This window comes from Lissotriton helveticus, chromosome 9 (genome assembly GCF_964261635.1).
Source record: "Lissotriton helveticus chromosome 9, aLisHel1.1, whole genome shotgun sequence".
NCBI lineage: Eukaryota > Metazoa > Chordata > Amphibia > Caudata > Salamandridae > Lissotriton > Lissotriton helveticus.
Genome location: NC_136070.1, coordinates 521,158,031 through 521,171,115, shown reverse-complemented (window position 1 = coordinate 521,171,115; position 13,085 = coordinate 521,158,031). Strand labels below are relative to the sequence as shown.

Here is a 13,085-nt window from a genome sequence, read left to right as displayed (position 1 = left end):
ATTGCACCATGCAAAATAAAGAATTGGCTCGTAATGGGAGCAGTTGGTTCATGTGGCCCTAAAATTGAACAACACCATAGCCCTTTCTGCTAGTTAATACACTTAGGGCCAGATGTAGGTGGCCCAATATCGGTCGGTAACGGCCGAAATTACCGAATTTCTGCCGTTACCGACCGGTATTGGGTTTTTGAGATGTAGGTGGCACTTTTTAAGGATTTGGTATTTAACCGAATCGGTAATTTAAGGAATCGGTAAATTATCGAATTCTTAAATACCGATTCTGTAAATTACCGAATCCTGATATGTAGGTAGCACTCAAATGAGTGATTTTCCCATTTTCGGATTCGTTATTTACCACCAACTACAAGTTGGTGGTAAATAATGAAAACCTTTGAAAAAGCATTTTTTTTGCTTTTCCAACAGTGCCATGTTGCAGGCATACATGCCCTTAGGGCATGTATGTCTGCAACATGTGCACCCATACACAATTGAGGGGTGCAACAGGGTGTCAAAGTGACACCCTGCCACCCTTCAATGTTTCCCCCAAATACTGAATCGGTATTTACCGATTCGGTAATTGACATTCATACCTATGGGCCTCCAGGCCCATAGGAATGAATGTCAATTACCAAATCGGTAAATACCGATTCGGTAATTACCGAAACTTACTGATTCGGTAATTTTGAAAGAAAAATTACCTACATCCCATTTGCCTGTTCTTAAATACCGAATCGGTATGATTCGGTATTTAAGAATCGGTAATCTGGGATTACCTACATCGGACCGTTGGACCCATATTTACGAGGCCCTTGCTTCACCATTGCATCTCTTTTTGTGACACAATGTGGCGCATACCACTAAATCATATTTATGAAGGCACTCTGCATGGCTTTGAATAGCCTCATAAATATGGAGTAAGGCAAGGCAGCGCAAATGGCTGTGTTGCCTTACTCTCTGCTAGGGAGGCGTGCTATGGGCATTGCAGAGGGTGTTGCCATGCAACACCCATGGATTTTGACGCATCCCCAGATTTACAAGACCTTGTAGACCTGGTGATACGCCAAAACCTTACGCCTCCCCAGAGGAGGTGCAATGAGGAGAAATATCACTATTTCTCCTCATTTTTTTCCTCTTTCTATATGTGCTTCATTCTGCAGTACACATAGAAAGAGGAAAAAAACATTTTAGGACTGTTATGTGCAGGAAGGTGCCCCTTCATGCACAAAAACAAACCTGAATGCTACTCAGACATCCGTGCACCATGGTGCAAGGGTGCCCGCATTGGCTCTAGACTGCAGAAACGGTGGCAGTACAAGGGGGAGAGACAGGAATGAGCCATATGACGCATTCTTGCCCTTTCCCTTTGACGCAGAGCAGCTCAGCAAGGTGACCTGCTCTGCTGCCCTGCGCCAAAATATCATAAATCTGTCCCTAAATTCAAATATTTCATCCAAGTAGAGAATGTCCCCAATGAATCTGGTGCTTCACTTAAAATCAATGGTGAGGAGAGAATCATGTGAGAAATGGGGCTAGCTCTGCACTTCTAAAAAGACTGAACTAAAATATGGGTTATATGAGACCTGAGAGTATATTATTACTCACAGAAGTAATCACACCTTGGAGGAACCTTGAAAAATTAAAGCGAGAAGAATGTGAGGTATGGCCAAGTAAATCTAACCTGGTGTCCGGGCTTTGTAGGATTTAAGAGCAGCCCATGTGGCCCTGTAACTAAACCCGAAGGAACAGCACAGCTTTTGTGGTTACTACTGTTGAGAGTGCTGCTTGGTGCTATGCCAGAAGTGTTGAAATGTTTAATGAGTTTCATTTTTTAACTGCCTGTAATACACACAGCTTTTTGGCTAATTAAATGCAAAATTGCGCTGTGAAGTAATGTGTGTGCCCAAATTTCTGGAAATTTTTTTTATTTGAGAGAGAGTCTGCTAAACCTTTCTCGATAATGTTTGGCACACTAATTTGTTCAATGCAATTTATTTATATTCCTTATATTTTAATATTGCACAAACCAGACACAGTGGAGAATAGATCGCTTTCCAAATGACCAAATTTCAAAAGATACAAATGATAAACAAAATAAAAGTATACAAAAATAGTCGAAGTGCAAGTAAGTGACTAGAAAATACAAAGCCATAATAACAGGAGGAAAAGAAGGCGTGTGTTAAACAGTTTTACCCGGTTTCGTTTTAGCTAGCAGATACATGGTCCAACCCGCCTCTTTTTCGAGAGGTTCTGTTTGCATTTCTTGGGAGCGTGATGAGGGTTTCGATTAGAACATCAGTTATGGTAAATGGTGCGCTCAACAAATGAGAACTGCCAAGACGTGTTCGAGCAGGTTAAGTATTGTTTGAAGGCGTTGCAAATGGTCTCCCCTGGAAACAGCCAATCAGTGCTCGCAGCATCCTGCAGCATCTCCAAACCATCACCTCCTCGCCGACTGCAGCAGCAGGTCTGGACGCGACCCCGCTGTCCTGGACCAAATGCACCGTAGGCGCGTTGAGAGAAAATATTCAATGGGGAAATAGCCGCAGAGGATGAGGAAACACACGGCCAAGGTGATACCCATTTCACCTTACATCGGCCAAGGACGGAATCCAAGGGACGCCGCAGACGGTACATGTTTTTTTTTTTAAATGTGTCTGTCTATCAGAGTCTGTTGTTTAGTTTTCATCCGGCCTCTCTTCGTTACCAAAGGGGTTTATGACGAGCATAAGTGCTTGTCTGTTGTGACAATCGGGATTGTTTGTGCATTATTCTGGCTTTAGTTCACACCTCATGCTTTAACTGCATTGCTATGGAAGTTGTACTTTGTCGTGTAATAATTGAATCTTTAGCTAGCAATGTGACATTTTCTTTAATATGGACGTGTTGAATATAGTAAAGTTTGAAAACTATGAAATAATAATAATAAAGGTAGTACTTATAGGATCACGAATTGCAAAAGAGAAATGACAAAGGCTGAATGCTCTTTTCTGTGGCCTTAATCTAAAAACCGTTCGGATTCGAACTGTGCTTCGCCTACAAGTTTACATATCTGAATGTTCCTTTCGACCCCTGTGCTAGCACGTTATTGAGCAAAAATTGTCCATTAGATGCAACCAAATGAAAGCAGACACTTTCCAAGAGGGAAACATTATTTTTGTGTTGCAGTGAGGTTTCCAGCCCAAGTGCGTTTGGGGAATGCTGAGTTTAATCGTCAGGAGTCGACGCGCCCGACATAATTAGCGTCAGCAGAAACGCACGAGCGCTGCTCGGCGTCACGAAAGTGGTGTCCGCGTGCTACGTGGCGCATGCGCGGTGACTTTGGTTTAATGATATGCCTTTTTGAGCAAAAGGATTGTTTAAAAAAAATATTAATGTTAATATTTAAGTAGGCTGACTATTAATGGGATCTAGGAGGCCAGCACGATTTTTAAGTTCAAAACTTAGTTTCCTAATGAATTAAAAACGTATTTACTAAAAGGACAGTTATTCACTTCTTTAAATTCACGGTTGCACTACAGATTAATAATGATTTCTGAATTATTCTCCTTGCGTCACAACATATATTGTGCCAGATTAAGCAGCTATTTGGCAGCATAATTGTTTATATAGTCACAGATATGTGCAGGGCAGTGCAGTGCACAGCAATTGTTTATTTTTGCTAAAAATAAATAAATAAAAAAAAAACTGTTGTAAAGTAGCTCAGCCCTAAAGTACAGTGTGATATGTACTCCTGTTTCACAACTTAGATTGTGGCCATCCCATAGCTCTTTTGTTAGCCTGAGGCACACCTGAATACCATTCTTTTAATCCAGAATTTATGATGCAGTAAACCAGACTACAAGTACCAGAATGAAAAGAAAAGGACGGAAGGAGCTAATTATGCAAGAGGGAGGAGGCTGAGTGACAGGGCCTTCTCCACAATCGTACAACACAGTTTGTGTCGTATTGCACCACCTGTTGGTATTTGTACTCTTCACTACTAATTCCAGGAAGTTCATTTTCCAGGGTCCGGCCATGGGGCAGCAATGCTCAGGAGGCGGCTGTACGAGTCTGAGCTGAGTCAGGTAATAGGAAGTCCGAGGAGGGCGCAGCAAGGTCAGGCTGAGTAACTGCCGTGCAGTGAGGCACATTGAGGTGGGTTTGGAGAGATCAGCTCAGAGCAGTGCTTAATTTGAGCCAGTGGTTTCCGGCGCTGGGCACTAGCACTTAATTGTCAACACAAGGTGGCGCTGTCTGACTAATTTGAAGATGCCCACAACAGTTAATTATTAATTTAATATATTTTAAAAATTACTATTACCTGCCACCTAAGCCATTCTTATAGCTTTGAGGGGCCTGAAATAGTCCGAATTGTCACACTTGTAGGAGTGTGATGGTTAGTAGTTGTGTTGTTACTATTATTGGCAGCATGGCAGGGGTAATGTGTGGTGGAAGCCGCAGTGCCCTCCTGACGAGAGCTCTGGCACGTATTTTTTTTTTTTTACAAATTAAGCACTGGTTCAGAGGGGTCACTGTGCTGAAGTTGGTACCATGGGCTGTATTGTAAGCATCTACTGGCGAACAGGAATCTTAAGATCAGAAACAGGCATGGGAGACAGGGATGAAAGAGTGGTGATGGGCCTGAAGGCTGTGTGTAGCAGAGGGGTGCGTAACCACTGATGGCTGTCATGAGGCTGCACCCAGAGACCATGCCACAGCTGTTTAAGGTAGGGCACATCACAATGGTGTTGCCGGTGTTCCAGCGAAATCACACCCGATGCAGGAAAGGAGGGTGATCCTGCTAGAGCCCATATCCGCCAACTATTATTGAGCTGGATCTGGGCCGGCCCCAGTGAAATATGGTGAATTTGCCCCTTTTCAATTTGCTCTCACCGGGCCCACACATTGTCTGCTTTCCATTCTGAGCAGCAGTCTGCAGAGGGTGAGTGGGGTTTCTTTTTTTTACTTCCAGCTGGGCCCAACACCAAGACCTTATTGAAAGGGCCATCAACCCTCCTTTTGTTTGCGTCTCATCCAGTTTGCAAGCTATCTGGAGCCTAATACCAAGATGCTAATACAATGAAGAGAAACAAAAGCACTCACCATGTTATCACTGCACCAATGCTTACGAGAAGCTATGATTGTGAGGCAGGTTTTTGACTTTACTCAACCCCGATGTAGAAAGTTATGCAAACACTGTAAGAATGTCAGATGTATCTGTCTGTATGAGCCATTTTATTAATGATGATTTAAATAGCACTTGCTATTTTTTTTATTTAATTTCTTTTAAAGTGCTACTCATTCCACTGTAGGGTGGCATATGGTTTCACATCACACACATATTATACAGAGACACTAAATCAATGTACAAGAAATGTTACAAAAGGCAATGAGAGTTACAAGGTATAGGATTCACATATCATCACATATCATGCAAAATGCTAGGCATTATATGTTAAAGATGCTTAGTCTGGAGAAACATAAAGTCACATTTTAAACACAGTGGAAGGGGTTACCTGTACTAATAAATAGTTATTACTACCCAAAGGAATCCTTTTTAGTAGCCTTAGAATAATGAAAGATAGAGAAAAGCACAATGTTCTAAACCTATGCCTTGTAGTTTGCACGTGGCTCTTTGATCGCGCTTCATAGTTCACTGTGCTGTACTAGTACGATTGTAATGCATTAACTTCAAGTGACACAAGCATTGGCAATGCCAATGGGTCAGGATTATGAATGAACTGCCAAGCCAGACCTAAAAACCTATGTAGTTTAATGACTGTCCTCCTCCCATCTGTACTGCTGGCAGAGAAAACAAAATGTATCTAGTTTTCTGACACATTAATAGTATTGCAATGGCCTGCGTGTGCACCTGAAAGATGAACCTCAAGCAGCTGGAGAAATAAACAAAACGATCAAAGCTGTTTGGAGGGCAACCACTTTTTTGTGGAAGCACTCAACATCTGCCCAATCAAAACATACTCCTGCCTTCCAACATGTGGGTGGAGCCAACGCCCTGCTGTCAAGCCAGATCATAAAAAGGATCTCTGCCAAAGAAGCAGTAATCCTCTGGGCTATGTACATAAAATACAAATGTTTGATCTGCATTTTAACGTTGTGCTTTGCAACAGGCACATTAACCTTCCGTGCTTCTTTATGATGAGTCAAAATTGCTGTTAGGGAAAAAGCACATAGTTCTCCAGCAAGCGTATGACCCGCCTGAGTGATCTTATAATTATTATTACAATCCCTTAAAATTGCTAGACACACACAAATCTGTAGAGCAGGTGCATTAAACCAGTATGATATGTATAAATGCAGCCTGTTGGTGGTCACTTACGTAAGCTGGTACTGATTTACTGACACATTTCTTCTTGTTGACAATTTATCCATGGTAGACATTTATAAAATAAATGTACAAGTTGACTGTCAGACACCCAATATATGGCATCCCAGAGTATTTTCTTTCCATTTTCATCTCTGAACACACTAGTCTCTAGGCTGAAGATAGTCTCTTGAGTGGAGGTACCAAAATATTGTTTTTCCTTCATCAGTGTCTCTACAGACACATTCGGGTGTTGCTGCCTGCATTGTTCTGGCTGCATTTTTTTAGCATGTCAGTTTGTTTTTCCAGGGAGCTTTAGTGTTAGCCTATTCGCAGTGAGATGCTCGTATTTGCATTTGAAAGGCTATCTCTGCCCTCTAACCCACTGGGCTGCTTAGTGTTGATTGTATACAAGAAAAAAGAAGAAAGTCAGGGGTTACATTTTTGATATTTGGTGCTACAAATATGTGATGCCATCAACTATTTCTGGTGTTTCCCTCCACAGCATATTTAATTTTGGGACTTGTAAATTTGCTTTTAACACTTCATTTTAAGCTCAAAACCCTGCATATACAGTGCTGTTGGCTAAACATTCGAGAATTGACTGAAGGTGTTATACATACCATGGGGCAAACACAAAGAGATGATAGACGGAGCACTGAAACTTTTCAGACACTCACCCCCAGTCACAGATCTGGGATGAATTCATCATCATTTATTTTATTTATTTATTTATTTTTAGAGTTTTCTATAGCGCGAACTTGAACCGATTAGGTTATCAGAGCGCTTTACATAGCACATGTTACATTTATCAGTTTACATAGAATCAATTACGTTGCACATTTCAGTAACTTGAACCGATTAGGTTGTCAAAGCGCTTTAAATAAGACAGCATTCGATGTCCAGTGCCCTCCTCCGCCGTGTAGCGGGGGACCACTTCCAGCCCTCCGAAGTCGTCGAGCTGTCGGGACTAGGCTCCTGGAATGTCCAGTGCCCTCCTCCGCCGTGTAGCGGGGGACCTTTCCAGCCCTTCGAAGTCGTCGAGCTGTCGGGACTAGGCTCCTGGAATTTCAACTGTAACTGGATCCTTAGATCGTGGGTTTAACATTATACCTAATTTCCACTGATTTCTCCACCCAAGTACATCAATGCCCTTCTTTGCAACATACAAATTAATAACAGCGGACCTCCCTTTAAAACTAATGGTAGATTGTAAATATCCTATAAAATCGATGGTGGATTTATTGAAACACATGGCACTGATATCTGGGGGCGTTAGTTCTTTTTCCGATATCCTTGAACCAAATTTCTCGCAAAAATAATCTTTCGTAATTATAGTCCAAGGAGAACCAGAATCCGCCATCAATTCAAGATCTGATTGGTGCAGTGGTGACAGGAGGCTGTCCATAAGGAGGATAAGCAGGCTGGGTAGCATAGGCTGTCTGAGCTGCGTAGGTGGCCGGTGCTGTGGTAGTGGCTGCTGTACTAGGATCATAGGCACTGGCAGTGTATGCCTGAACAGGTTGGCTGTATGCCTGAGGAACCACTGGAGCAGTGTAACCAGTTGGAGGTTGGCTATAAGCCGCAGCATAGGCAGCAGTCTGTGCATAGCTGGCAGTAGCATTCTGAGCCTGTGCATAACCTCCATCAGTGGGCTGCCCATATGCTGCATAGGCCGGCTTCATTCTTTAGCTCACTTCGCCACCTCAGTTCAGACCCAGATATATGCAAATCAGGCTTGACCCTGTGCCTCGTGGGAACAGTCTGACCCGAACTGCCAAGCCAGGTCTTCACTGAACCAGAAACAAGCATCCTGGGACCGGTTTCTGGGTAACATCCTTCATCAGCCAGGCTAGCTTGAATCCAGTGGCAAAGTGAGCAAGGGACCCACGTCCTGGCATACCCTGCCAACTTAGGGCGAACATGCAAACACAAGGAGATGATGGACAGAGCACTGAGACTTTTCAGACACTCACCCCCAGTGGGGACACTTGTCTTCAGTGTTTTAAAACTTTACAAGGACAAGTCCATTTCAAAAACTGCCATTTAACATGTAAAACCAAAAGAAAACTTTGCTTGCATATTTTGTGAAGATTCACTCTTTCATACATCATACATTAAAAGAAGCACTGACAATGTTAATCATTTACCCCCACATGCATCAAGCATTTTTGTAGTCGCAAACGGTGCGATTCCTAAAATCGGCCGTTTGCGAATGCAAAAGTGCTTTTTGGGATGCATGAAGCAATTTTAGAATTCGTAACATGTTTGCGAGTTCTAAAATTGCGGGTGCTTTTAAGAAGTCGCAGATGTGCGATTTCTTAAAAGCAATGCATCATTAAATTTAAAACTGTAAAATCGCAATTAGGGTGCCAAATTTACCGAGTGGTTGAACCACTCGGTAAATTTGGAAAAAGTGTTTAAAAAGCTGAAAATGTTTTTTTTTCAACATTCATGTTTCACACACACATGTCCTTAGGACATGTGTGTGTGAAACATGATGCGAAAAATACATTTCAGGGGTGCATGGGGGGGTCCTTTGGACCCCCCCCCCTGCACCCATGAAATTTTCTAAGTGCCACTCGCAATTTGCATTGACTCCTATGGGCCTTTTGGCCCATAGGAATCAATGGGAATTGCGAAAATTAACTTAAGAATTCGGTATTTATTTGGGATTCGGTAAAAATTGTGATTTTTACCGAATCACAAATGAATACCGAAAATAATGATGCATAGCATTTTGCACTTCTTAATTTGCGATTCCTTATTTTTCGCAAATTAAGAAGTGCAAAATGTCACAATGATGCATGTGGGGGCATGTCTTTTGTGTAGTGTAAAGTTTTGAATGCGTTTCACAATTCAACAAAGAAACAACATTAACAACAGTAACCCTGGCCTCTCTAGCACAGAGGAGTATTTAGAGAAAAGGTGGCAGAAGCAGGAGGAATATTATGTGAGCCTCTTACTGGACAGGTAAAGCATAGGTAGCTAGAGGAGTAGGAGGAGTTATGAAACTGTTGTACATCATCCTTACACAGACAAAAATAAAAAAGTGCAACATTCTTGAAATAAACAGCCAAACATCTTATTGAATTGCCATAGATCTCAGTTGTCATATAGTATGTTGAACCCTCGCTTACCAGGCGTGGTATGCTTCATCAGTAGGATCCACACATAGCACTGGGAAGTAATTGAGACTACTGCTGATCACTAGTTGTACAGGACACTACTCAATCGGAGGACTAGTCGTTACTTCTGTCCCTTCTTATGAGCCTTAGAATTATCTGTGTAGACTGAACTGCCGAATTGTTTGAGCCGATTGTTAAAAAACAACTGCCAATGAGATTCTGTTCCTGGAATGTCCATGGTCTCACAAGGCGCTTGGGGACCCAGAGGCCATCTAGTTCTTGCAAGGGTTTGAGATCTTGGTGTTCCAAGAAGCACAGAGGGAACAGAGTACTCCGATTATCAGATACCAGGAAATCTTTATTAAAGCCACGAGATCTTCACCTAAAGGAAGTTAGCATAAGCCGGGTTATCCATCTATATAGTAACTGAAATGTATGTAAAATTTCAATCACTCTCTTATGACCTGACGTGACTGCAATGTATAAAAATTCAACCTGCATTTTGGTTAGATTTGATAGATGTATACTTGAGTACGAAGCAGGTAAAACAAATAGCTCAATTAATCAATCTGTGAGAAATTGTTAATTCTCTTTATATACAAAATCCTAATTCAATGTTATCATCCCCGGATACTTTCTAATATATAACTCATCATATCGGTACAAAATCAAAATATTATAGTAAGACTAGTAATAGCATAGCTAAGTCCTGTCCGCTTCAACAATTTGGGGTGCATTTAATCGTTGATTGTTCTACCAATGCAGCCATGTTTCCAACTTTTAGGTCATTGAGATATAGTTCCATTATAGACTAAAACCTTGATTTCAAGTGACTTGCTTACATACGTCCTTGGTTTTTCCATAATACCAAGAATAGAAAGTGACCCTATACCACAAACATTTTCTTTTGATTTCTTATTTTGCAGTATGCAGAAGTCCAATTTTCCCCTTCAAGCCATTTCTACCTATAATTTAAATCGGTAATTTTGGTGGTCTACTACTGAGGACAAGATTCTTCCATATGCAGAATCATTATTAAAAACCAGCAACTCTCCAGCAACACAGCAGAAAAGTGGTCCTATTGCACATTGTCTGGTGGTTTAGATTTGTGATGATGCTCGTTTAAATGGGAAGTGTATATTTGATCAACATTTAAGTGACATACCTAAGCTCTTTGGTTCCCCGGAGAAATTATTAAAAGCAGATTGTGGGTTAAAAATATGTATGTTCAGGTTTCTCAAAGTAATAGAGAGCAGAATGAGTTAAGCAAACCGTCTGTCCGGGCTCATCAGCTGATATGTACATCATTAATGATTGAGCCATACCTAACCATTGTGTCTAACCAGCACATCGCTTCCTATTGGTTCGATTTAGGTTAAACCAACTACATTTGCTTTTTGCCGAGCCAAAGGGATGGAAAAAGCTGGAGGACTTAGATGTATGTACCTGTGACAATTTCTCTACTCAGGATTCTCTGAATTTTGTTTTATTTTGTGAATATTTTTTGCATATCTGTAATCGTTTTATAATACCAATTTTAAAAGGCAAATGTTTTACTCATGCAAAACCAGCTTTTATTTATTTGCAAATGTTGAATAATATAAGGGAAATTTTCAATATAGCTGGTTTTTTAACCGCGGCTGTCAGGATTAAGAAGAAAGGAAGTGCTGCTAATAATGTGCATCTGGTGTCAGGACTTGTATGAAATGTTCCCCTTTTTATTCTGTATATTAATAGTTTAATTATGTCATTTTTGATAAATCGTGATGATTATGTTTATTTAATATTTTTTGTAAAAAAACTTGTAATGTATTTTTGTAGTATACTTTTATGGTTTTAATTAACCGAATAAAGTGAATTTGACTGACTGACTGAAGTGACATGAACGCCTTTCATTTTACCACCACAGCACGTAAGCGTGCAATAGCCCTTGACAGTTGTAGAGACTTGCTGGAATGGCTGTACTGGTATAAAGTGCTGCGGCTAGGTACAATGGATAAGCCTAACCTGCCAAAAACGTTACTGAGGTCATAGTTATATCTATCTGCACATCAGCTCATTTACTTATAAATTGTCCCTTTAATGAATTAATAGCAGGGGGCAGTTTGTGAGGAATGCTGAAGTTCAAACAAGTTTCTTACCACAGAGAACACTATTTTATACAATTAAGGGAGATAAGGAACTCTAGGAGTTGATTCACTCTCTGTGTCCTTTGTGTGGCAAATAAGGTAGTCACATCACATGTGATGAATCCTCAGTACTCTCAGTACTCAACGGCCGGGTGGTTATACATGGGCCTCAACTTGGGCGGCAACATCGTTTTCAGCCTGACTGAGGGCCTGGTGCAGGGTCGTGCACAGACCTGGCAACGGGGTGGAACAGCACAGCAGGTCCACATCACTGGTGGTGGCAGCTGCATGTTGCTGTGCCTCAGGTTCCGCTCCTGGACTCTGCTGCTGCTGGTCAGGCATGGGGATGTTGTGTCTCTGGCACTGTGGCAGCCTGGCAGCCAGGAGGAGGTGCGAGCAAGATGGTAGGCACACATACACTCTACTGCCCCAGACATAAAGAAATACCTGGTCTGTACTCTGTGAGCTGTGAGCACATGGTAAACTCTGTGCCATCAACAGTAGGTGGGGTACTTGCTGAACTCGGTGCTCCAAGTGGAGCGCTGAGTGGGCAAAACTCTGTGAACCCTGCCGGCAGAGCAAAGATTGCTACCCACCCCTACCTTTACGTTCTTCCTTTGTTAAACGGTCAGATCTATATTAAAATTATGTGTTGTGACCTAAAAATATTTATCATTGGTGTTTCCCTACTACAAGATTAAAATCAGAAGGGTTGAACAATGGATCCTAATTTTTTTCTTTCAACTTGTTTTAGTGGTAGAATATTGCTACTACGGATAGTGCTTAATTTGTAAAATGGAAAGTACCAGAGTCCTTCTATGAAGGCCACTGCAGCTTGCACAGCACATTGTCCCTGCGAGACAGTACCATCATAACTGCTAAACATTGCCCTCCTACAAGTGTGGCAATTCCAACTTTTCCCGGCCACACAATCCTATAAGAATGGTGGGGGTGGGAGATATTATTCAGCTTCAACGTATATTGAAATATTAAACAATGTTGTGGTCATCTGAAAATTAGACAGACAGCACCACCACGTGGTGGACTGTCATTAGTGGTGGTGTTGAAAATTAAGTGTCAGGCACCCCAAAACCTCAAAATAAGCACTGCCTACAAGGGTCAGGCATCTTCCTCAGGACTATAGTTTTTAGGATCTGACATCAAATATTGTGAAAGAGTCCCTAAATAATAGGGCATATTATGCAAGTGCATTCAATATATGCCTTGTTTTCTCTCAAGATGAGACAACAGCAGTGGAAACACTGATTCTTCATAGAACAGGCACACCTTGGGCAGAAACAATGCAGGCTTCCACCTTCAGAGGACAGATACAGTAAGCACAAGCTTTCCCCATCACAGGACGTGTACAAATTGGGTAGCACCACAGGTATGGGGCAGACCTACCATAGCTTAAGAAACTATGCTGTAGACAGGCACACGGGTGCCAACCTCTTCTGAATGGTTTTGAATGTGCATGCACAAGGCGCTGTGCAACCCCAGCCTTGGTACTGCACCTATTCAAAT

General features: G+C 41.7%; 1 protein-coding gene across 2 annotated transcripts in view; it reads left to right on the top strand.

The window, feature by feature from the left end:
- The window catches only part of SLC35F4 (solute carrier family 35 member F4), a 536,946-nt gene that overhangs the window by 263,051 nt on the left and 260,810 nt on the right, over positions 1 to 13,085 (top strand). The window contains exon 1 of one of the 2 annotated variants that reach the window (XM_078662095.1): positions 2,531 to 2,628. The exons of the other annotated variant lie outside the window; for it this stretch is intronic. Within the exon in view, the coding sequence (XP_078518221.1) occupies positions 2,550 to 2,628 (79 nt within the window). The 5' untranslated portion in view covers positions 2,531 to 2,549. Of the gene's footprint in view, positions 1 to 2,530; positions 2,629 to 13,085 lie in introns of those variants that run through there. 2 annotated transcript variants of the gene reach the window in all.